At 42.0% G+C, this 25,395-nt stretch overlaps 1 protein-coding gene across 3 annotated transcripts; it reads right to left on the bottom strand.

Annotated features, from left to right (window-relative positions):
* UBAC1 (UBA domain containing 1) lies at positions 1–25,124 on the bottom strand. 3 transcript variants are annotated; one of them, XM_069771141.1, is made up of 10 exons: positions 24,693–25,121; positions 17,975–18,095; positions 15,819–15,892; positions 14,430–14,537; positions 13,251–13,368; positions 12,428–12,536; positions 10,733–10,964; positions 9,531–9,617; positions 8,455–8,593; positions 1–6,078 (listed from the first exon to the last, which is right to left on the bottom strand). In XM_069771141.1, exons 1-10 carry the CDS (start codon positions 24,828–24,830, stop codon positions 5,963–5,965), a joined length of 1,242 nt encoding a protein of 413 aa, XP_069627242.1. In that variant the 5' UTR covers positions 24,831–25,121; the 3' UTR covers positions 1–5,962. The 3 variants fall into 3 exon arrangements, with proteins under 3 accessions (XP_069627242.1, XP_069627243.1, XP_069627244.1); XM_069771142.1 differs by having other exon boundaries at positions 13,251–13,353; positions 24,693–25,119; XM_069771143.1 differs by lacking the exon at positions 8,455–8,593 and having other exon boundaries at positions 24,693–25,124.
* Positions 25,125–25,395: the final 271 nt, after the last annotated feature.

Here is a 25,395-nt window from a genome sequence, read left to right as displayed (position 1 = left end):
TTGTAATAAATCAAAAAACTTTATTTTTAAGATATATTATAAATTTACAACACACATAACATCAGTGTCTTCAGTGTGTATGTGTGAGCAGGTTTAAAGACTCAGCATTCATTCTAGTCTCATCCATGGGTACAACTTCTCCACATGCTAAAGGTACGTAATTGTTTCAGTCTGAACAGGTCTGGCTTTGCTAAAAACCTTGGTAACTTCCAGGAATATGTTTCAGTAGACAACAGTGACTGCTTAAAAGGATAACCAATTAGTAGCATTTCTTGCTTTGTGCCTGGAGGGCTATTATACAGGAGCAAAGCCTGCTGTTTTTCCCACTCAGGGAGAGGTCAGAAACCCACGCGAGCATGTCCAGAATGAACCCTGAATTCCACAGGCTCAGTGGCGTCCGCCCTAGTTAAGCTTCATAAAAGTAATGTTACATCTTAGAAACAGCTGTGCATGCCACACATCAGTGTCAGTGCCATATAAAAATTATCATATGCTGTACCTAATTATTTTATACACAGGTGAAATGAAAAATGTTAAGTCAGTACCTTGCAATATAATTTTACTGGTGCTGCCTTGTGGTAAGTGCTGGATAGCAAATCACATTCTTGTACAGTTCATTAAACTATGATAAAAATATGCAAATTAAAAATCTCTACAGGCCTCTGTTACCTGCTGCAACAAAGACACTTTGTTTTGTGGGGCTTAGTTTAAAACGTGATCCAATTTTTTCCCTCTCCCCAGAGCATGATATAAAACTATACCCAAATTCAGTAAGAATTTAATGCATTTACATTTATTGAAGTTCACATGCTGCAAACAGGATCTGCATTCATTGAAGTTCTTCAAATCTAGGGCAAGAAGTCCTTAAAAAAACCCCTTTTGTTATACCTAGATGTCAGGATGCAGGTGAGAACCACCACCATGATAGCATGTTCACGTAGACATAATACATGCTGCTTGCTGTTTCCTCTGCAGGAACAAGGGGATTGCCGCCCTGGCCGGGCTCACTGACTGTCCTACCTCTGACAACAGCCAACACAAGTCCTTCAGACAAATAATCAGTCCAGAGAGGAGGATACAGTCAGTGTTTGCTTATGCCTCAAAGTACAAGGACTTATGATGGGATGGAAATACCCAGCCGCAAGTGCCACTATTCTGCTAGTTAATAAAAATGTTATTTATTAAAAGTAGAAAAACAGGGCATTTACTTCGGATGAAACACTTGGTATCCTGTGCACGCGACTTTCGGAAAATTGCCACTGAAGTAGAGATCTCTGGTAACCTCTGTATCTCTTCCACAGGCAATATTTGCTGACAGTGTTACTATACATTCGTTTGGTGCGATGCTTATTTAAACAACTTTCAAAATATATTAAAAGATCCTCAGCCCATGATTCACAGTGCCTAAAAAAAAAAATAATCCTAACAGTCTTAACTAAAAAGGATTTCAATAACCACTAAAGCGTTTCTTGGGTATGAAGATCAATCTCCAAAAGACAAGTTTGGTTCCAGAAGAGCAAGAAAAGAAATGGGGGTCAAGGTTCTGGGACATGTGTGTGATAGAGGCTGTGAGCAGCCAAAAAGAAGCAATTAGCTGGAGGTTTCAGACCTCTTGCAGGAGTGAACCTTGCACCATCCCAGAAGAGCAGGAGTGCACTGATGACTGCTTTAGAAACCGTGCAAGTCAATTTTCCAGCTGCATGGAGAACAGAAGTGTCCTTGAAATGGTGTAAAGATCAGCGAACTGTGAAGCAGCTGGGTAAGCTTGTGTGACCATCTCCATGGAGTGATGCAGCAATCTTAAAGGAAGACTCATGTCACTGCTCACAAGGAGAGAAAGAATAGCAGATTCTTTGGACTGGACCAGACACTAGAGGTTTATTAGGAGAATTATGCTAGCTCAGGCTCACAGGTCAAGACAATCAAGGTCCAAGCTGTCAAATAGCCACTGGCATATTTTCCAAATACATCCCTTTAAATGCATCCCCCTATAAAGAGAGTATAAATATGAAGCCCTGAGAACAAACTTCCATATAGTACATTTCTATTAAAAATATCAGTGTTTTGATGACAAAATTATAAGTTATATATATTTAAATAAATAGCTAGCTAGCTTTCAAGACTCGTGTAATATCAAAAGGTAGAAGATTGTCTGTATCAACTGATGGGGCAAAGAGCTAGAACTGTAAGAAATAGACATTGTCTTGGCCACCTACCACCCCATTTCCTTACTACTTGATTTCACAGGCTTCCAAATATTCCCTTGACCGCATTATGAAACACTTAAATATGACACGTCTTTGCTAGTTATAACTTGAACGCCAGAGATGCAAGCACAGGACCTGAACCTGTAAATCTTTACTCCTGTGAGTAGTTCTTCCTCACAAAAACTTTTTTTTTTTTTTTTTTTTTTTTAACAAAAACTTCTATTCCCACATGCTTTGGGACCTCTCACTGGCTTACAGACCAGACCCACCAGTTCTTTACCCTTCAGCCACAGAACAGGACAGTTTATCACCAGGCAAAGCTCTTACCACACACACTCCTTGTGCCTGGAGACCCGACTGCACATTCTGACTCAATAGCAGTGATCTTTCTAGCAGTGATCTTTCAGTTATTTGCAGGTTTTGTGAAAACTGAGATAATCAATGCCTTTGCAAGCACAGTGGACTTAAGTCCCCGTCCATTTACTGTGATGAAGTAGCAATACACCCAAGGTGTGATGGGGACACACAGCTCCCTAGTCTGCTACTAATTCATACCCTAACAACAACACTGGTGTCTTGATAATTCCTCAAGTGTTTGTTTAACCTCAAGGGTAGTTTTTGTTTGCTTTAGATCAACTCCTATGCCTTGCTGCAAACATCACACCTCCTAAGTTTTGGCCTCTTTCAGCTACTGGCCACTGGAAACTTAAGCTCTCAAAAGACAAGCAGGACTATGTTAAAACCATACCAAGCAAAAAGACTGTTTGGCAGATCAGGAAGAACACACTCTCCAACACTTCAGCTGTGTAAGTGCTGAGCTCTGGAATAACAAAATCCAGAAATAACCACATATTCTCAAGCCTTCAAGCATTTTAAAGATGCAGTATTCCTTTATCCCTAAGGTCTCTAACTGCTGCTGCAACATTAGGTTATGTTGTTGAACCTGGCATTCTTACCTTCCTCTATTACATAAGCATGATTTGTTTCACTGATACTTTTTTTCCTTACTTTATAAAAGGTTCAGTGGCACTGATTCTGTTCTGGCATACCAAGGGAGGCAGCTCTGGTAACTTTTATCACCCTGATCAAAATAATGCTGAAGAACATGCACAGTTCAATAGCAGGTCCTGGCAGTATCACACCCTGATCCCATTGCTGTGGAGCTGATGCAGAGATACACAAGCAGCAGAACCTTCACCCTTAGAAGCAAGCCACTCTGCTCTTCTGAAGCAGGTCAGACACCACGTACCACGAATGCGCTCAGCTTCAATCCCCTAAAAGCTGGGGAGCTGGTTCAAGTTCATCACCCACATTGCCCTGGCAGAAGCAACAGACAGTCCTGGGGGCAGCTCCTCCCCTGCCAGTACAGGCAAGATGGGTTGCTCACTCTTGCCATATGGCTAGTCCCCTAGGTTCTGCCAGCAAACCAGACGCCAAACTTTCAGATGACTCTAAAGTTGACAGATGATCCTTGCCTGGTCTGTCTGGAAGCTCTACAGCCACTCCAGAGTCTGATCATGTATTACTGAAATCAAAAGAAACATTTTAACAAGCCTTTACATTCTGCAAAGACCAAGACTGCTACCGAAGTATCTGTTTGTTAAGTCTGAACCTGTCCTTATTCATTCAGAAGCCAAAAAACCCCCACCAAACTACAGGGTAGTTTTTCCCAGCTTTGTCTTCTAAAAACACTCATTAAAAGGAGTATTTACAAGAATCCTGATTCATAGAGAAGGACATGCGCCTCTAACATTAAAAGCTTCAAGTAATAGTGTCTTGTATTACACACAAAAAGCTTCAGGGAATAAGAAAAAAAAGGACAAAATAATCAAAACCTTTCGTAACACTACAACATACAGTCACAACTACTCATGAGTAGTTGTGCTGAACTCACTGGGTTGCAGGATTGGGTTCCTAGCTTTTACATTTCTAGGACAAGGTTACAATTTACTGTCAAGCTGTCAATCTGTTCTTAGCAAGAGTCTGGGAAAATGGTTTTAGTGTCCAATTTGAACAGAAGAAGCATCTCTATAAAGCTTGGAATTTCTAAATGTAGAAGTAAATATTTCAGTAGTCATGAACTGTAAAGCATAATATGAAATTACAAATAACAAAAAAAAGCCTGGGATAGTAAGTCAAGATAAAATCTCATGCTGTTTTGATCTCCCCACCCTTCATATTAATTATGTGAAATTGGCAACTTCAGTGCCTTGACTGCATAACAGCATAGATTAGATGCCAAGTTCAGGCCAAAACTTGTTGTAGGGTTTCGGGTTGCATCTTGTTGCATTTTTGTTTAAAAAACCCAACTGCCCCCCCCCCCCCCAAAAAAGGTGACTTGCAGAGCTATTCAGGATCTCTCTATTTGACAGGACACTTTTGTGCTATTTAAGGATAGGGTCTCCATCTGGTTACTCTGCATTTTGGAGAAGCAGGTCTTGCCTAGCCTGCCTTTCCAAAAAGGGCTATGAAACACAAGACATGGCAGGGATCATGACAGATGTCAATCATGTTTCAGTCACTTGAAAATAAAAACCATTTTTGTTCAGACTGTTAAACACCTGCAGAGCCCAATCATAAAAACTAGCTGGATATTCACAGTGAGTTCTGTTCTTAAAAGCTCACAACTCCTGTCTGAAATCTCAAGTCAGTCTTCTAACAAGATAGGAAAGACACAGCCTGACATTCTTGGTATTTCCAAGGTAAAAATAAGTGTCAAGAAAAACCACTTCTACCTCAAAGATGATAATAATCTCAAGCGTGCTTTTAAATATGTTAAACAAGATAAAAACCTAAGCGGTTCTGCTTCTTTACAGATCACCAATGAAAAACCCATGCAAATTATTTGCTTTTTTGTAAACAGTTTGAAACAAAGTAAAAAACCACAAGTCTCTCTTTCCAAAACTGTGCACATAAAAATGGAAAAAACCTACTACATGAATATATCCCTCCTTGTGCTAGGATGTGGCAAAGTGTGAACTTAGGAACTGCAGCCTACTTGAGAATCCAAGTCTTGGTGTAGCAAGTTCTGTCGTGAAAGAGATACTGCATCTTTAACGTAGCTGACAGAGAATCTCCTACAAGTATAACCACCGTGGGACTGCAACAACACTAACGCAGAAAATAAATAGGAAAAAGTAATGCTATTTATTAAAAGAATTCCATCTCTGAATTATTCTGTTTAAATTATAATGCAAGATAAACAAGTTTGGATAGAAACGTGCTTGCTCTCCCAATATTTGGACTTTTAAAAAACATTTCCTAAGAATCAATTTTAAAAAAGCATTTTATAATTTGATATAGCCATAAATTAATACTGTATGGAGATGATTAATATCTTATGCTAGTGGTCAGTGACCTTTTGTAAACACTAGCCAGATGCTAGCAAAACTGGCTAGAAAACTACTGTCACAGGCCTTTTTAACAAGCAATATCATATTTCTTTCCGACAATCAAATTCTTAATTGTTTTCACAAAACCTTTTCCTATTTTTTGATATACTTTATTTTAGACCTAATACCTGAAAACATAAACAAGTCTTCAAACCTCTTCCCCTAACACTAAATCCACAAGGCAATTAACTTCAGTTGGCTGTAACTACATAAGCTCTCATGTGAGAGACCCATTCAGACAGGATCTCCCCCCTCCTTCCCCTTCCATCCACCCCCCTCCCTAAACAATCCATGCATCCTCCCGTTGAGGAGAAGGTGAAGCGAGGGACAGTAGGAAGTGGCACAGTGGACTGGCATTCCCCTCTACGTGCGATTCAGCGTCTGGAAGATTCGAGAGATCTGTAGCATGACAGGCCCAGTTTCTGGATCATTCATCCACTGAGTGCTGTTCAAGGGGTTTTCAAGCATATCCTCGAAGGCTGCCAAGAGATGGAAATTGCAACACTCAATTAGTCTTTTAGTCAGTGAAGGCTTCAATGCTTGGGATGCTTCAACAACAGGACAGTTAGAAATAGCTACAACTCAAAGGCAGTGGGCAAGCATCACACAAAAATAACACAAAACACAAAAGTGGTGGGAATACACATCATACATTTACTGTTTGCACGCCTAAGTCTCCACAGCCTGGGATGCTACAGGCTGTTACGTTTTCCCTGTTCCTCAGCATTAAATTCACTGCAGACAGAGGCTGATTAAATACTCAGCTTGGATTATAGTCCACCTCACAAAACCTCAAGGACATGGGTTTGAAGAGCTAAAGCCTTAGCAAATGTCTACATGCAGCAGCAGGGAACATGCTATGTGATTCATCCACATATGAATGCCCATCTTAGAAATTTGCTTTCCTATGCTGCACTTTGGATGTCCTATGGCTACTCTCTCATAACATCCCTGAAGAGAAAACTAAGCCAGCAAAATAAGAAGCAGGTATGCAAAGGCTACCCAAGAACGAGCAGCAGAGCCAGCAAAAGTGTAGCCCCTTAAGCTCCCAAATCTCAGAGCTCTATCTTTTCACAGAGACCTCTAGAGCCAGAAGGGAAGCAGCATCTTCCCTTGGAGCAGCATGTGCTTTCTTCTTCCTGGTGTTTGGAGAGTAGAGGATGTCAGGGAGGCAGCCAGTTCCACCTGCCTAGACACAGGCAGAAGGGAAAAGGCTGTGCAGAACAGTTACCTCCTTTTCTGAACAGTGACAGCAATCCAAATATTTAAGAGCTGTTTTTTCTTTCTGTACACAGCTGTCTTTATAAGCTTTGTTGTTTTGGTTTGTTTTTTTTTTTTAAAATGTGCTAGTTTTCACTCTTCTACTTATGTTGAAGGAACCAGGCAGCTACTGCAAGAGCTAGGCTGCAAATTTGGCAGAAGAATGGTCCAGGCAATAATTTATAAGCCTTATGACAGACACTGAGCTGGGCTGCTGGACACTTGGAGCAGCTATCATGGAATAGGACAAAAAAAGCAGTTGCACATCTGACCTATTCAGAAGCCACCAAAATGTCAGTGTTGTAACAGTCTGGCAGACTGGCACCAAGGTCAGTATCTTAATTCTCCCAGGAGTGTTAGTGTACAAAGCTCCAACTGACATTAGTGGGAGCTGTAAGTACCCAGCACCTCTGAAAGGCTCATCATTAATACCTTGCTCAAGGTCATGCAGCATGTCTACAGAAAAGCCCAGATCTCACCTTTCACCACTTTAACTATATTCTTTTACAGACTCAAGAGCTTAAAACTAAAGATTTATCAACATTCTTTAAGTATCCAATTAAATGCAGACATTCATTATTAAAATCTGTGACATAAGCAATTTGCAGATGTATCATTAGGAATATATCCTCTGATGTTCATCCAAGCTTTACAAGTGCACATAATGGCATTTCATTTTCTATTTATATTCTGCACTGCAGTGTGGAACCCTCGTTGGAAATGAAGAGACCATTTGTTCAGAAATCAGAGTGGGAAGGTTCTGCTCTTGAATTGTTTAAAGGCTTGCAAACTCTCCTAATTACATTTAAAGTAGTATTTTTAAAAGCTCTCTTTCAAGAGCTGCACATACACCCTTTATTTAAAAGCATTGCTTCAAATAAATTTTGAAGCCAAAGACTAAATACAGAACTTTTTATATACATCACAGAGCCAATGTCATTCTTCTGTGTCCTCCTCCAGAGTCAGAGAGACCAATTCATCAGAGATTTATGTTTCGCTGTCAGGCTCATCAGTTGGGTACTTGCTGTGCTCACAGCCTTTCTGACCACGAGCACACAGACTTTACCACAGAGCTGAAACTCAAGCAAGGGGAAGTGTATTTTCACATATGTTCTCCCAACTTTGATAGGCAAGGCCTTACTTAGCTTAGACTTCTTGTTTGGTTACTCCTCCACAAGTTATCTTCTGTCTCAGTGATCAGGCCTCAACACACAGTAAGCTGTACAGCAGGAGATAGCCTTGTTTTTTATGTGAAAAACATTCCTGATTTTTCCCCTCGTGGCCAAAGGGAGCACACAAAAGGTCTCCTAAATCCACAAAAGCATTGCAGCCAGCAGCTACCAAAGTTCTGAGTTCAGCAAGTGTAATCCAGTAGCCTGGGAAATTAGTATCATTTCTGGGACAGCCCCAAGTTCTGTTCTGGGTTTAGCTGAGTTGCAGTATGAAGCAAACAAACAATATAGCTGCTGAAAGTGAGGAAAAGGGTACAGAGCTGCACCTAGCCCACAAAGTGTGCTGTCATCATCCAGGCTCTACTCTTATTTGCTAAACTACAGAGACAGCATACATATATCAGGAACCCAAGTAGGACTTACCTAGTAGAGTTTTAGGGTTGGTTAGCCCTAACTGTACCACTGGGTTTTCTAAGATGGCTTGGAAGAGCGGGCTATTGGTGTCAATGCCCTTATCTAAGTCCTCTGGAGAAGGCTTTCTGTCTCCCAGCAGCCATTCACACTGAAAGAAATCACCAGGCACAACAGATTTCATGATTGGTTCCATTAGAATCAGTGTGTCTCAAAAGTTTTGACAATGTGGCATGTTAAAAATATTTCTTCCTCTCACACTTAAAGACTGAGCTATACATTTCTTTTCACACTAGACTACTATTCATTTGTGTGTTGCTCCCACAGAAATCAACTTCTATTTCAAAGGAACAACAGCAGTGCCTGGTATGGTAATGAAGTTATACCAACTTTGGATGTTTCAAAGCTCAGGGAAGATGTGTGTTATCCTACATATGTACTGCCTAAAGAAACCCCATCAACATGGTTACAATGCAGCAGCCTGAAGTACCATCCAGCCCAATATCCTCTCTCTAACAGTAAGCAGCACTGACTGGATGCTTAAGAAGGGAGGATTCCTTGGCTGTCAGCTGTGTCCACATAATTCTCCTTAACATATCATCCACTAGCAGGGGACTAATCAATCTTTGAAAACCTACATGTTTTTTGATTCCATAAACTGTGGCATGCATTGCTGCAGAATGGTAATTTACACACTGCATGGCTTGAACCTCTTGCTTGATCATTTATTCCTCTCCTTTAATCAGTTATTAATTATTGGGAATACCTCCTCCTTCCTCATGATAGCATAATCTCTTCTGCAGACTCTGGTGAGAGAGTTTCTCAAAAGCTTTTAGAAAATCCACATATGCTATTCCAACCGGATCAGCCTCAACCTCACGCATGCTGAGTTCCTCTCAGAAGTTTAAAACCTTTGTATTCTAGTTGTGTATCTAGTTTGAAAGAGGCACAGAATATATAGTGCTCATTTCATCTCCAGTAACAGTTGGGCTTTATGACAGATCAAAACATAAACCAATTCAACGATGAAAAGAATTGGTTGAACAGACTATTGTAGCAATAAGGAACAGAAGTGACGTTGTACTCACGGCCGCATTTTGCTGGTTGTTGTTTACTCTGAGTGCATCGACCACTTCTTTTTCATCAAATCCCATCTCCATCAGGGCAATGACAGCCTAGATCAGATTTGCACAGCTTAATAAATGGAACACTTAAAACAGAAATGAGAACAACCATATCCTTTCACCTTCTGTGCAGGAACTTTTTGTGGGGTAAAAAACCCCATTGTTTCCATTTGTAGACCGCTGAGTATTCTTAACTACAAAGTTTTCAAATACCCTATATCAGAAGTGTCTTTATTATGGAAGAAGAATAAATCTTAAGAGTGAAGGCAGTTCCCATCCTCAACACTGAAAGCTGAATGCAAGGCAAAGAGCAAGTGTACCTGGGGTAGAAAGGAGAAGAGCAGGGCAGAAACACCTTATTTAGAACTTCTCTCAGGTCACAAAGCTTTTGTTCACATCTCACTGACAGATCAAGCTTCACATGCATTTGTAGTTCTATTCACTCAATTTAATTTCACTTCCTGGATTTATTATATTGCTAGTGAGTGTTATGTATTTAGACAAGTGTACCTAGATAATGTTATGAGAATGTTAAATCATTTAGAAATTGTACCCAGGTCATCAAATACATTTGCAGCTTTTAACTGAAATCTTAAGAAAGAGCTAGTTGTAAAAAACAAAGTGTTAGATTCTAAAGAGCACCTCCTGGTGAGTTTACAGTGTGATAACAACAAATTTCACTTCAGCTAATACTGTGTTCTGAAAAAAATCGCTAACTTGTGCATTTGCTGCAAGACTTAAATCTGCTGGTGACACTTTTTCTTGCCCCCTAAATACAATAGCGCTCTTCTGTTCTTTTCTACAGCAAAAGGACCTACTCCTGCCCTGCAACCCCTCCTTCCTAGACAGCAGTCATTAAAAGCAATGCCAGGAGTCTGGCAGCTCATTTCAGTCCCATCAGTTAATTTTCAGGTGCAGAAGTAACAGTGTCAGTAATTTAGATACTGCTATCTGAGACAGCAATGCATTAATTAGGTAATATCCCTTTCAGCAACCTGAATTTAAACAGTCCCTAAAGACTTCCAATAAAATACCGTCAAGCCAGCATAATATACATCTACCCAGATGTCCCATTTCATTTATTAACTAAACATCTATTTGGATTCCATGGTGCCCATGCAGTCCCTTCCAATCCTAAGTTACACAGCGAGATAAACAGCACGTACTCGTGGGTCTGGACGAAACTCCCTTTTCCTCCGGATCTTCTTGAATATTTCTGTCAGCTCATCCTTGGCCTCTTCCCCACCCGCTTCTGAGCTAGGACCTGCAGCTGCTTCAGCAGAGGATGCGCCAGCTTCAGCTGTGGCTTCTGATGGAGTCTGACCTGGAAGTGGAGCATCCACTGTAGGGTCATCTGCGTGTTCTATCAACCACTCCATGGCCTGTGTCACTGACATACTGAAAAGCAAATCAAAACATAGGGATGAGAAACACTCTAGATGTACAGTAGTGTTCCACATACATTTGCCTTTGCATTTATTCCCATGGTATACTGACTTGCAGGGTAATTAGTATCTGAAAAGTCATAAAAAAGTTTTGGAGCAAATCTCAGAGTGCCTTAATTCCCTGTGCATTCAGGGCACCACAATATTCTCTGAAGCCAGGAAGTCAGAGGAATGAAGTCCAACTTGGACAGCTGCAACCCAGATTTTAAAAGGTGTTTCTGAGGGAATCACCTTATTCTCCACATCATCTGCTTCATTTCCCAACAGAGAAACACTGACTATTTGCAACTGTTGACAAAACTGCAAACAAAGCATGTTCCAGATTTACATGAACCACATCTCACATGCAAGCTGCTTTGTTGCTTCTTAAGGAGCTCACTCTGACATCCATCCAGTGATCAAGGAATGCCATTAACAACACAAGAAAGAAAGAGGGTGAAAAACATTGTATACACAATATGGCTTGAGCGAGAGCAAAATTCAACACAGGCAGTTGTCCTTGGACATGTACCACTCTGTTCTTCCTCCACTTTGGCTTAAGAAGAAATCTGTGATCCCTCAAAGGAGAGGCCAGCCCAAGGGAACAGAACATCATGATCATAACACGGTCACTTGCTATGCAACATAAGTGCTCAAGCTAAAGGATCTTGAGAGCGCCCCAACACATCTCTTCCCAATGAATATAGAGGAAGAAGCAAAGATAATGTTAGGGCAACTGAACATGTAATTTCACTTGACACATGGGAATTATTACATGTTCATAGAAAGGAAAGCCTTTGCCTATTTGGCTTTCCAGTTACAACATGAAAGATGGAGGATATCAGGGGAGAAAGCCTTTCTGAGCCACAAGGGAAAGATACTGGAAAAGAGTGACTGGAATATGTTGTGGATTCTCTATCTTTATACATTTTCAAGAATGGCCTAATGAACCCCTCTCAGGAGTGAGCCAGTCCAGCTAATTCTTCTTAGGGCATGAGAAAAACTATGTTACCTCCTATTTTTCTACAGTTGCTATCCAGACTTCACAATATTCTTGCAATGTTTTTAAAAGATCAGCACAAAGTATTTTTCTACAGCTGAAAGACCAATGTGGATGGGCTAGGTTTGCTTTTTTCCCACTGTAAAATCTGAACTCTAAAGTGGAAGGAAACGTGAGTTTAATACTTGGAAACAGCAAGCCTGGCAGCCTTGTGAACTGCAGACCAGCTATTCTTTCCAGAGCAAGTATAACACTGTTTCCCCTTCCCTGTCCCATCTGCACCTGCGCACTGCCTGAGGCAGCACTGTTCTTTGAGTTAATGCTTTTTCCAACCTAGTTTTAGGTGACCCACATTAAGGAGACTTTAGAAAAAAAAAATGCAAATTTTTTTTTAACCATATCAAGTAATTTACAGGCAGTGTGCTGAGTACACTTACTGATTTAATCGAAGGGCTTTGACAGCTCTGCTTTCTGGAAACCCCATTTCTGTAAGCTGTCGCAGAGCTATCTCATCCACTCTGTCTTCCTCATCCTCATCCAGCATGGCTACACATACACAAACAAAACAATGTTCAGATTGACTTCAAGCTAAAATAAAACCCTTTCTCAATGGAATGGCATGTGTTAAGTTCAAACCCCATTCTTCTCTTCCATCCCTTCTTTTGTTTCTGTCCCAAATTTGCTATCTCATCGTTTAATTTGCTGCACTCAGCTTGGTCTGGCTCAGATAGATTCTTCCAGGACAAAGACTTTGTCCAGATGTGTCCAAGATCTCAAATAAAAGACAGCTAACTCTCACATGAGCACAGGATTTCCACATAAGTAAATATATAGGAGATTCACTGAAGATCTATTTATCATTTATCTAGAAAGTAAGCTGGATCTGGTTGTAGCAGATCTCAAGGGCAAGCATTTCCCACAAACTGAAGCAACAGCTATACTTTCTTCTCATTTTACTGTCTCCTTCTGCATTTTCAACTATTCTTTACCATCTCTAAAGTGCAACTCGCGAAGTTTTCAGATTTTTTCACTACTAATTATTTTATTTTTAAGTGGAACTTCTCATCCACCCCAAAGGGACCTTATAAATTCACAAGTTTTATACAATCTATATCCACAGGGTGAAACCTTTGCCACAAATTTTGTAGTAGCTTTGCTATTACATCAGGGTCTGGACTTCACTCTGCAAGCCCACTCTTCTGCTATGGAAGCAAACAAATTCCCAGGATTGAACCAGTAACTATAAAGATATGTTCATACCATTTGCCTTCTTAAATAGTTCAACTGCATCCGGGTTCAGTGCTAGCAATTTCTGGGCAACTTCTATGAGAGACACTAAGATCTTCCGGAGCTCTGTCTGGAACTGCAAGAAAGGAAACTGTCAAAACATTTAGACAGGAAGTTACCAGACATCATTGAATCTTAATATATCTATTGTTAGTATCTCAGCAGTAATCTGGCCCCCTGTACAGAAGGTTGCTTTATTTTCATTGTTTAGTCTCTCAAGAAACACTGGGCCTTCCCTGTGGAGTGCTACACATAAGTAAAAGTTATTTGGCAGAAAGATCCTTTTATTTCTACCGCAGCCTGCTGCCTAGTACCACCACAAGATGTGCAGTGTTCAAGAAAACTCACTGCTTCACAGAAACACTTTGACTCCCACCTTGCAGAAGTGTTGTAAGAAGAGAATCGCAGTAGCTCCGTACCAGTGCTACTTGCTTCTGTGAACCAACAAGCCTTCCTAGTCTACTATTTGCTTTCCAGTAATCTAAATTTGAACGACACAGATCAAAGCTATTTTCTAAACTGAAGCATCACAAATTCATTTCAGTTGGACATTTGTTTTTAATATGCTTGTGCTCAGTAGGTCATGTTGGCCATTAAACAGCTTAAATGCCGATTGTCCCCTTTGGGTTACTAGGGCACACTGACAGCATGCAATACGTAGGCAGATTCGCTGCTTCATACCCCTACTAGTACAAAAGGGTGAAAGTAGTCCCCACACTGCTGAAGTCACAGTTAGAAGCATTACGGACTCTATCAGCATTCAGTTACTGAAGTCACAATTTATGCTTAATTTCTCTTTTCAAAACCATGGAAGAGACAACAAAAACAACTGCAAACACGTGAACTATTTAAGACTGAAGAAATAACCCCCCCTAACTTCACATTTGCCAGATCTTGAATATGTTTACTGTGGCTCTCCCATGGACAAATAAAACTTTAAAATCTTGACTTAGAACAGAGTGTTTTATTATCACTAAATAGTATGACCTGTATCTAAATCTTAAACTATCTACTTTAATATACATTATATACATCTGAATTTCTCTTCCAGAGAAGACAATCGCATTCACATGTAAGAGAAAAGGTTATACAAGATAAAAGCCTATTTGGATGTTAGTGTGCGAGTTAAAAAAAGTCAAATCTAATACTTACATCCCTCATGTTGTGATGGGCCACGGTGCGATCTACATTGCGTGAGGGCAGATTTGCAGTTGCTTTGAGAATAGCGTCCTTATCAGGAGCTTTCTGCTCTTGTTTCCTCTGAAGTATAGGAAACATGATCAGGTTTCATAACCCATTATCCACAGAACAGAGAACACAGCATAGCGGAGAGCAGTTTCATATTCTTCACCAAGGCATCAAGCAGTGCTCTGTAACTTGCAACTATGAGAAACAGCAGTCTAGCAATACAATGGATTAATAGCACCAGTATCATTTTGCAATTATAGAGCAAAACTGGACCTGTTGGGTTGCCCCACTTTCAGTCCTTATACCTATGTCTGTTATCTAAACACGCAGGGAAATTCCAGCATAAAGAGGGAAAGTGATGTATCAAACATGGAGGGAACTTGGAGGCCTCTGTGCCCAGGACCATATTCTGCTCCCCATGGTCTGCTCACAGCACGCTCTCTTCAAACCCATGGTTTGTCGAGAGATGTACCAATACTGTGCACAGACTAACACTTAACTGCTTAACACTGGAAGTGCTTCGCCACTTGCAAGTATCATGCAGAGATATATGGTGCCTTGGATTTTCAGTACATGCTTATAGTCCAGGGTACAAACATAGCAGGGTACAAACTACAAATATTTCCCAGTCTTATAACTTATGCTCTTACAGTGACATTCTGCACAGCAAGACCATACTGAAGAGAGACATACACCAATACCTACAGGAAGGGATACAGAGACATACACCAATACCTACAGGAAGCAAGAAGAAACAAAGCTGTGCAAGGACAAAGTAGAGACACCTAGGAATTCACAATGTCAAGCACACCATTGCTCAAAGTGTTTATGCGATAACATCAACTACAGTACCACTCATGCATAAGCATCATCCTGAGCATCACTGACCCTCAGTAACAATTACATTCCAATAAAATAAAAAAAATAATAGTAGGGGGTCAACACGTCAGCTCTAGAGACCTGGTTAGAGGGTGACAAGCCACACACAGATAAAGACAGAAGACAGCCTGACAGCAAATCAACATATTTCTATTGGGTTTTCAGAGACAAAGCAAGGCACTTGCTGAACTATGCTTATATAGGTATTAGACATTTGTTCAAAGATCAAATCTATACCACTTCCACAGAGTGTATCCGTGTGTCTTATTCTAAGGCAAATGTTCTCACAATCAAAGTTAAAAATGGAAAAACAGCTTCCTCAAAGTTTGGAAGAAATATGAAATAATTTCACTAGAATTTAACTGGCAGCATTTGCCTCTACAAACAAAAAGAATACACCACAGTAATCGTTTCGCAGCTCATTAGTAAAGCAGTTAATCAAAATGGCCAAGTCAAGAAGTCTTCCAAACTCACTTTCTCCTCTGCTGACACGTCTGCCATTTTGGGGAGCGGAGGTGGTGCACGCTTCTTTATTAAAAGCAAGACATCTAGAAAGAGAATGATACTGAAATACATTAGAAAGTAATGTGAAAACAGTTCTTGTAAGATACTTCACAGATTCAATTTTTCCTGGAGATTATTTTTGTATTAATTCCCCTGTAGCATTAGACCTTTTTCACACTTTAAAACCTGTATGGTTTTACACACTCCCCTTCATATTTGCAATTCCTTAGTGCACAATGAATTCAAAACATGGTCCATTATTAGTTATGCTTGGACTGTTACTGGTTACTTCTCCTCACACACCACCATTAAAGAAAGGCTCTGGTTGTCTTGTACATTAATAGTACATCAGTTGGCTCATCATAGTAAGAAAGCATCAGCACTTTCAGTGCTTCCACTGAGAAGGAAGCAGTAGAGACAGGCCACAGATGGTTTTTGGTCTAAGCTGGGGCCTTCCTTCAACTGCAGCAAGGCAAATGCCAAGCTTCAACAAGAACTTCCAGTATCAGGCTGAAGCTCACTTTTGTGTGTGAATGGCAGTGGAACAATTCACGGTCTACAGCAGGCATGCAGCACTGGTAGCTCACTACGGCAAGTCTCAAGGGCAAACAAGTCTTTGGTCTCAGATATCCCATATGACCTGGCATGAGTTTGATTTGGGCTTTTAAGACTAATACTCTCCCCTTACGAGGCACCCTTTTTCTAGAGACTACATGATGCTTTACAAGTTTCTAGCACCTCAGTTACCACCACATACATTCTAAGGGTGGAAAGATGCAGACACACTAGTTAGAACTCAAAACAGGCCTGTGCAGCATCTGCAGTCCTTCAACCAGATATGGCCTGACATGCAGTTTTCAGTCCATTGCATTAAGCAGGTAACAAGCAAACAAAGCATACTTTGCACAACAAGTTTCCTTGGTCTGGCTCAGCACATAACAGCCAAGAGCAACAGCTGGTGAAGGCTGTTAACCCTCATTTGTCCAGCTGATCAGAACACGAAAGGATCCACATGCTGACTCTTGGCTGCCCTGTGCAGTCAGCCGGTGGCAATCAGCTGTTGGCTGCGATCTCGTCGCCCTGACAAGCAAGGCACGTGGAAGGTACAGCACATTGCAGCGGGAAAAGGAGTGAAGAGGCACTCACATGGGAGCTTACTATGACTACACAGTTAATACTGCTTAGATGCTGCAAACTGCAATTCAAAACTCTGTAGGAGCTAGCGCCTTGCCTAGAAATAATACACCACCAATCAGCAAAAATACTGTCCCTTGCCTAAGATGGCACTTCTCAGCTCCTGTTCAGCTGTAAAGGTGATAGGTGACACTGCCTTGGAAGAGACACCAAACTGCTCGTATTCACAGCAGCATTTCTCCAGCCTGCATGAACTCAGGCAAAAACCCGGGAATTCTACTCCTGCTGAATTTCTGGTTCAGACAATATTTCAGTCTACAGCAGTCCTGCTTCTCTCACTTTGTGCACCACTGCCCTTTATCTCCAGAAGGGCCCATTAGCTTAAGCTGCCTCGTAAAAACTGACTCCAGCTGTCCTGACAGCTCTCATCTTTAGATCTTGTTTTGTCCTTTATACGTTTAACGTTCAGGAGCAAATACATACCTCACATACTTTACTGTAGTCAGTGATACTATAGCGTGATGGATTCTGACCTATGTTTGCAGAGGACAGAATGAGATCTAAACTGCAGACACTCTGATACACTTCAGCAAACATCCTTCACAGACAGGGTTGTCTGTCTTGGAATACTCAGCCATGATAAGTATTTTTTAATCATTTAGGAAGATAAATGCTGCCCTGGAGGTTTAAAAAAAATCCTTTAAAAGGAGGTAAAAATGATCTGTTTAACTTATTGACTTAATGAACACTCCTAATTCCTTTTCAACTCCTAAAGGGAAGTGTGAAAAAATGCAAACTGTTCAAGGTGCTTTCTCTGGGGGAAGAAAAAAAACCCCAGAAGTCTTTTTCCTCTTCCTTTTTTGCCACCTTATTAGCTTCCTATGTCAAAGCAGAGAGTAGATATTAAAAAGGTTACTGTTTGGAACTTGCCAAATAGTTAAACACAATCTCATGTTTCCAGGCTGATAGGATTAAAAACTAGACAACCTTACCTCTATCTTGAATGTTTTCCTCCAACACTGTTTTTGTGTCTGTCAGCACCTTCTCAGAAGTAGCATGTATCAACTTATGATGTGTCACGGTTTTTGGATCTTCCAAGCTCCCAGGTACACACTGCAAAAGGTAATAAATATTGAAGATCAGAAGACAGAAATAAGCCTACTGCATGAATCACTGCACTTTGCACTTAAGATTCTCCACATCCAAACTGTACCATCATTTATCAGCTTCTTAATAGCTTAAACTAGAGGCCAGTGCACAGAATGTATTTTATTAAAGAAACTGAGGCTTGATTTGTGCTGTAACAATACTGACTGTGGTAGGTTTCTACCTGCGTATCCAAGCTCCTGGCTGGGAAGAATAATCAACAAAAGGAAGGATTCTAGCCTTCCTTCCCTGATACTGTTAAATTAATAGCTACATCAGGGACTTGGACTTGATGATCCTTAAGGGTCCCTTCCAACTTGAGATATTCTATGTTTCTATGATTTAAGTGCCGCTGGTTACTATGTTCTAAAACACTTCTTTAAACAGACAGTTTCAAAGACCTAACGTTACAGCCCAGTTGCCCCAAATAAGCCCTTCAAGGGCACCAGCCTATGTGCATGGATTTATACTTTTGCAGTACAGTACATCTCTATCACACTTAATTTTGAGTGCTTGGTCCTATAGTCAGGCCTATGGAGATTTGGAGCAAAGCAAGGATGCTCTAGGACCCACAGCTACGTTAATTCTGCAACAGATCGCTAAGGTCACTCACTCTTAGTGAGAAGTCTGGGGGTAGCAATTAGTATCATGAACTAAGAATGCACATCTACAAAGACCATCCAGTGTTTTTTTGCAGAAAGGAAGGCTATAATAATGCAGTATGTTTCTCATTTGTAACTAGTGTCAAAATAGAGGAGAGGCTCTCTGCTTCGTCTAATAATTATTTACACACACTGTCAGACTAAACAAGCAACTGCCAGCAGTGATTTTGGTATACTTGACCTTAAACTGGGAAAGAAAGAGCAGTTTCCACACCTTGTTTGAAGCTGAAATCAACACACTTGGCTGCTGGAGCCCTAACCTGGGTTCCTGCTGAAAGCACTGACAAAAGTTACATTCACAACTTTTCTTCCCAACCATAAATAAGCAGTGTACAGTAGATTTTTTAATATATGACTGTTATGCTCAATTCTTTATTATAATTCTAAATTGCATGTCAGTTAATTCACTAGGAAATCAAGCTCAAATCCTGAAAAAAGAGCACATGCACACGCAGGCCTTGAACTGACTCATCCTCACATCAGAGTGGCTCCCAGATCCACAGCTATAGATTTCAAGAACATTACATCAGTGCATCTAGAGGCTTCTAATTTGTTTGAGTGGAAAAAGAAAGCACAGTGGTTGCAATTCCAGAAAGGCAAAATTAAAAATAACAACCTACCAAAGCTACAAAATTGATGCTGTTCTCACCACAAAATAGGACACTTAATACTGACCTCACCTGCTCTGCTCACAGAAAACAGCTTTTAATGACACTTCTTTCAATACATGTTTCTACCAAGCCACTTTTACCATGTCTGCAGACGGGTGTGTTCACGTAACACACATTTCAGAAACCCCACTGAAACCAGTGCTTCACTTTAACGTAGCATTTAGTCCTGTTCATCATAATACGTATCACCAGCCTTGTCCACAGGAATCTTTTTAGTCCATCATTACCTCTTCTGTTGTGACTGCAACTGATGGAAAACTCAGCTACCTGCTCTTTTTCCAAACATAATGCACTTGTTCTCAAGACAGATCTTCAGTTCCTCATCTGAACTTCTGTACAGTTCTGATGCCTCACTAAGATTGAGGCGAGAATGTTTGAGTCCTGCTTTGTGTAACAGTAGCTTCTTACTAATCCTTCAGCACATTAACTGCTGAACAAAAGCCAAAGAACACATTAAAGCCTAGAAGCAGCTGGAAGTACCTCCTGTAATTGATCTGGTAAGTTACCCAAAATGCCTAAGAGTACATCAGTGGAATATCACCTCTCTGAACAAGCTCAAAATATTACTGTTACAGATCCCGAGAGACAGACCCCAAAAGGGAGAACTTGAAAATGGGAGCTGGGAGGTGTATGTTTGGGGTGAGACTGGATGGGACACAACACGGACCTATTATATCCTTTTTTCCCCCCTATGTCCTGGTTTCAGCTGGGATAGAGTTAATTTTCTTTCTAGTAGCTGGTATAGTGTTATGTCTTGGATTCAGTATGAGAAGAATGTTGATAACACACTGATCTTTTCAGTTGTTGCTAAGTAGTGTTTAGACTAAGTCAAGGATTTTTCAGCTTCTCATGCCCAGCCAGCAAGAAAGCTGGAGGGGCACAAGAAGTTGGGAGGGGATACAGCCAGGACAGCTGACCCAAACTGGCCAAAGGGGTATTCCATACCATGTGACATCATGCCCAGTATATAAACTGAGGGGAGCTGGTCTGGGAGGAATCACTGCTTGGGAACTAACCGGGCACTGGTTAGTGAGTGGTGAGCAGTCACATTGTGCATCACTTGTTTTGTATATTCCAATCCTTTTATTATTATAGTCATTTATTACTGTTACCACTATTAGTTTCTTCCTTTCTGTTCTATCAAACTGTTCTTATCTCAACCCATGAGTTTTACCTTTTTCCTTCTGATTCTCTCCCCCACCCCACTGGGTGGGGGGGAGTGAGTGAGCGGTTGCATGGTGCTTAGTTGCTGGCTGGGGTTAAACAATGACACCCTAGCACATATAAAGGGGTGGGGTGTGCGTGCAATCAGAATACTAATAAGGTGAAAGTAAAAAAAAAAGAAAGTTGCTGTTTTGAAAGAAGAGTCCTGTGGACACCTATTCTTAGTTTCTGTTCCTCTAACCACTTTATTAACAACTGCATATATTAATAAGGCATATATGGACAGTACCGATATCAAAGAGACTGCTTAGTGAAATGCTTATCTTATCTTAACATTTTAACATGCCCTGGAACTAGAAAAGACATCTTAACGGGCAGTGCCTCCAGTAGCTCTCAACAGACCACCAGGAACTACCACCACTTATCATCAGATCCCAGTGTGGAATCTTGCTTCATGAGAACCGCATCTGCCAAAATACAGTATTTCTGTATTAAATACAATGCTTTAAAGTGTAACTGAAAACATCTTCCTGCCTAGAGAACAGCACTGGTAATCCACAGGAAAGGTAGTGAGGGGGAGAGGAATTCCCTGGACAGTGCAGTGGAAGCATCTGTCACACAAGTGAAAGGAAGCCAGGAAATCAGGGTGCACCTTGACGCCCCGGGGCACCGCAGGGTACAGCTGGGGTTAACAAGCACTGCTCCCCCAGCAATCAGAGGTGCAGCGTGCTGGGGAAGATAAGCACTCTCTCATGGTTTTGTACAAAAGGATTGTAAGGAGAGGATCTGCTGTTTCATCATTTTGCTTCCAGCATAAATATTTGCATTTCTTTTTAACACTGGAGTTTACAGCAGGCTGCTTTGCCAGGCAGGTGAGAAACCTTTGTTCACAGGTGCCTGAGCAACTGCTGACATTGTAAGCCCTGGTGATGCCAAATGCTATTTGCGAAGCTTGGAATCCTAATAAACCACAAGGCTTTCTGTTTGTTTTTAAAATAAGAAAAAGCATTTTTCATTTATTAACAGAAACATTTGAAAATAGCATTGAGACTCCCTGCTACTAAGCCTGGGTGGCTTAAACCATCTGCATTCCTCACGAAGTATTCAAAACATGCCCAGGGGCATGAACCTACCTTACCTTATCTTTGTACTCTGAGAACTAGCACCTTGCATCTCTGTTCCACAGATACTCCTTATCATACCTTAAAACCCAGGTGAGTATCACTGAGGCAGCTTAAGAAAAAGGGGAACAGAAGCATTAAAACCTTGCCCCACACTGCCAGGAAAATTACCCGTAGAGCTTACACACACATACAGCCCACATTTGTGCATCCCAAGTGCATGACCACAATTTACAGCAGTATTTCAGAAATACTGCTGAGCCTCAGCAAGAAGCAATGGTCTCTTGCCATTAGAGTATCGGAACCAGGACCTGTCTACAGCACCGCTGGCCCATGCAGGGCTGTGCTTGGACTGTCAACACTGGGCACAAGAATTATGAATCATAATAATACTTAAGCTTGAGTTTCTGTGGTTAAGCTGACCCTTCTCAATTCTTGTTCTGAAATGAATAGTTGCTTTTTAAGGAAACCAAGGGAGAGCTCAGGGCCTGCTCCCGCTGAGGTGCTGGGGCCTTGTGCAGGGACAAGTGACTGTTCCAAGAGAACACTTTGGTGGTAAAACTCGAATTAAAAAATAACTAGGAAAGGAAATGATGTATTATCAGATATTTGTTCACAGACTACATAGACAGCATTACTAAAGGCAGCAGTTTAACAACAATCACCACTGAATTCTTACAGGTCAAGAGACAAAACTAGTAGGAGGGGTTTGTTTGTTTTTTTTCTTTATCTGTAACAACAACACCCCAAACCATAAAATTCGGGGGGGCGGGGGAAGACATCAAGAGTGACACTTCGGAGATCAGTAAGCATTTGAATGTTATGGAGGGAAAAGTGGCCACCTTCCTAGTTCAAATCTCTTACAAACATTACCTTCCTCTGCTTCCTGGAAGAATGATTTCAAAGACTTTAGGGAACATACTAATCAGCATCTCACAAGAGATAGCTGCATAAATTATCTCAAGGTGCTATCAAGATTCATTGCAACGTAGCCATGATCAGGAGTCATGATTCTTCCATTTCTATTTTTCCCTTCCATAAAACTATATATTATCCATAATGGTTATGCAAATCCACACCATTAGCACAAAGCAGCAGAGAGAATGAAATCAAACATCATGCCAAGTTATCAACTGTCTTCTGCCCTGACTTGCACTGCAACGCAAGCATCTATTCAATTAAGCTTCCTGATAATTAAAGGCCTTTCAGCTCCACACATATGCATGTAATCATTACCCCACCCTGTTTTGGCAGTCTTTGCACCACTCTTCTGCTTAATCACTCAGCTGTGCTGAAGGGGGACGAGAGGAGCACTGAACTTCTTCCAGGAATATAACAGTGTGGGGGGCCCTGAACCCCACAGCTTTCAGCAAGGCACCCCCATTTTCCCTCAAGAAGAATCACACCTACCTCAGGCAAAGAAAACCCAAACGTAGTCCTTCTCATCCCTAAATCAAAAAGCACTTACAAAGACTACAGGACAAGAAAAAAAAGTGTGTTCTGTGACCTGTAGTTTCCAGGGGTTCTAGCTGAAAGCAAACAACTAGCAGGCCTGAGGCAGAAGGTGCCTGGGCTGCTGGCCACCCTTACTTCACAGTGTGCTCATTCAGAAAATAAAACCTTTTACCCTTCAAAGGGGGATTAAGCAATTACATATCACAGGTATATTCTCCTACTGCAAGCATATTTTATTAAAAAAAAAAAAGTCTTTGCAAGACTTTGAAGACAAAAAAACACTATTAAATGCCATTTAGTAATTGCGCTCCCAGAGATGGGAGTAGAGGCTCTTGCTTTTGCCACTGAAAAGTTACACGTCTCTCAGCAAAGCTCTCGGCAAGAAATTCAGCAGGTTTTGACTCAAGCTGCCGGACCACGTTGTGTTGGTTCCAGAATGACGGACTTTAGGACAGTCCTGGTCATGGCTCACAACCTTACAGACTGTTGTTGTCAATCATGTTTTTGCTTTAAAGTAAGACGCTGTCATGGCAGATCTTCAAAATTCAGTCCAATAGTTTTGAAACCACTGGTCTTAACATTTAACACCCACAAACACACCAACGATAATTGAGCATGCGAGTACAAAGAGCCAGTGTATTTCCACTCAACTTCTACAGACTATGCCTGTGCATTTTCATGAGTTTTCTCTTCCAGACAGTGATTGGTAATTTACCCTTTGGACACAATCATTAAGACCTTACTCCTTAGAGCACAGGGAGAGCATTAGACAAGTCTATTATCCTCCCACCGAATATCCCACTAGCTACTGGGCCAACGCGGGGTAAGGCTGTACTAAGACTTTTTTCAAAAAAGGTAAGCTCTCCACCAGTTACTACTTTCCCTGTTTGTTCTTAAATAGAAACAAGAAAGAAACCAGGCTATAATTTCTGAAAGGAAATAATCAGAAAGCAGTTCACCAGTCCCTTGCAAACCATGGTCACCAGTTTATAAAGTGCACAGAGGAGATGGTGATCTTTAACACTACCACGAAACACAGGCCAAATTCTGTAACTAAAGGTTGCAAAGTAATTTCCCCCAAAATCCTCCTTTTCCAACACACGAAACTCTTGAAACGCGCCTTTTCTTTGTATATGGAACAGTTTCATGTAATTCGGGGTGGTGGCAGACACAACAAACCAGGAAACCAGAACACAAAAACACTTACTTGAGCTTTTTTTTTTTTTAAAAAAAAGACGTTTACAGGGCGTTGGCAAAATCTGTTTCCTTCACAGGGGGACTTGCCTGCCCTTCCCCTCGACCATGATTTTCAGTCCCAGCCCGGAACGCGGCACGTACCGCAGAAAGCACCCAGATTTCGGCGCTATCTACAGCTCACACCCGCCCGGGGCTCGCCGCTCCCTGTCAGCGCGCCGCAGGACCCACCACACCCGAGGGTTTCCCGTGAGTAGCCGTCAGCCCCGGGGAACGGGACGGGACACCTCTCCTTACGTGCTTCAGGCACCGCTCCTTCAGCTTCTCCACCGTGGTGTCCTCGGGGACCTCCTCCAGCCACTCGGCGCCCTCCATGGTACACACATGGAGCCTCAGCACCTTCCCCGCGAAGATCTTCTCCTCCTGCACGAACATCGCCCCGGGTCCCGCCGCCTCCGCTCCCCGCTCTGTCCCCGGCGAAGCCTCACCAGGCCCCGGGCACCGCCGGGCCCTGCGCTACCGCCCGCCCATGAAGGTGACCCCGCCAGGCCCGACGGGAGCGGCGAGCCCGACCGGGCCGCGCTGGGACAAAGAGGAGGGGGAGCTCGGTGGGACCCCGGCGACGCTGCCCGCCCGGCCCGCCCGCCTCCCGGGCCCGGCCCCGGCCCCGCTGCCGCTCCTGTCACCGCCTCGGCCCGGCGGCTCCCTCTGAGGGGACGGGGGCCCTCCGGCGGCGGCCGGAAGCGGAAGGGCGCTGCGCCGCGGTGCATGCTGGGAGATGTAGTTTTCGTCAGCGGCGCCGGAAATGAAGGCCGGGCCGGGCCGGAGCCCCCCCCTACCCCTGAGTGCGCGGGGGAGTTTTTTCGACTTTTATTAACGGCTCCGCGGCGGGCGGGGCGGCGTGGTCTGACAAAATAAAAATAATTCTTAGAAAAAATGTGTTTTCCCCGGTGCATTGTGGGAATCGCGGCCTCTCCCGCCCCGGAGCACTGTGGGAAGT

Source organism: Haliaeetus albicilla, chromosome 26, assembly GCF_947461875.1.
Source record: "Haliaeetus albicilla chromosome 26, bHalAlb1.1, whole genome shotgun sequence".
In the NCBI taxonomy this organism is placed as follows: domain Eukaryota; kingdom Metazoa; phylum Chordata; class Aves; order Accipitriformes; family Accipitridae; genus Haliaeetus; species Haliaeetus albicilla.
Note: the sequence above shows the minus strand (reverse complement) of the source record. Positions and strands in the feature narration are given on the sequence as shown.

What these genes read in the sequence shown, in the direction of transcription:
- UBAC1 (XM_069771141.1), bottom strand. Translation starts at nt 24,830, where the DNA reads ATGTTCGTGCAGGAGGAGAAGATCTTCGCGGGGAAGGTGCTGAGGCTC. An exon ending in AGGAGCGGTGCCTGAAGCAC is followed by an intron (nt 18,096 to 24,692) that starts GTAAGGAGAGGT and finishes TACCTTTTGCAG; the next exon opens with TGTGTACCTGGGAGCTTGGA. An exon ending in GGAAAACATTCAAGATAGAG is followed by an intron (nt 15,893 to 17,974) that starts GTAAGGTTGTCT and finishes TTCTCTTTCTAG; the next exon opens with ATGTCTTGCTTTTAATAAAG.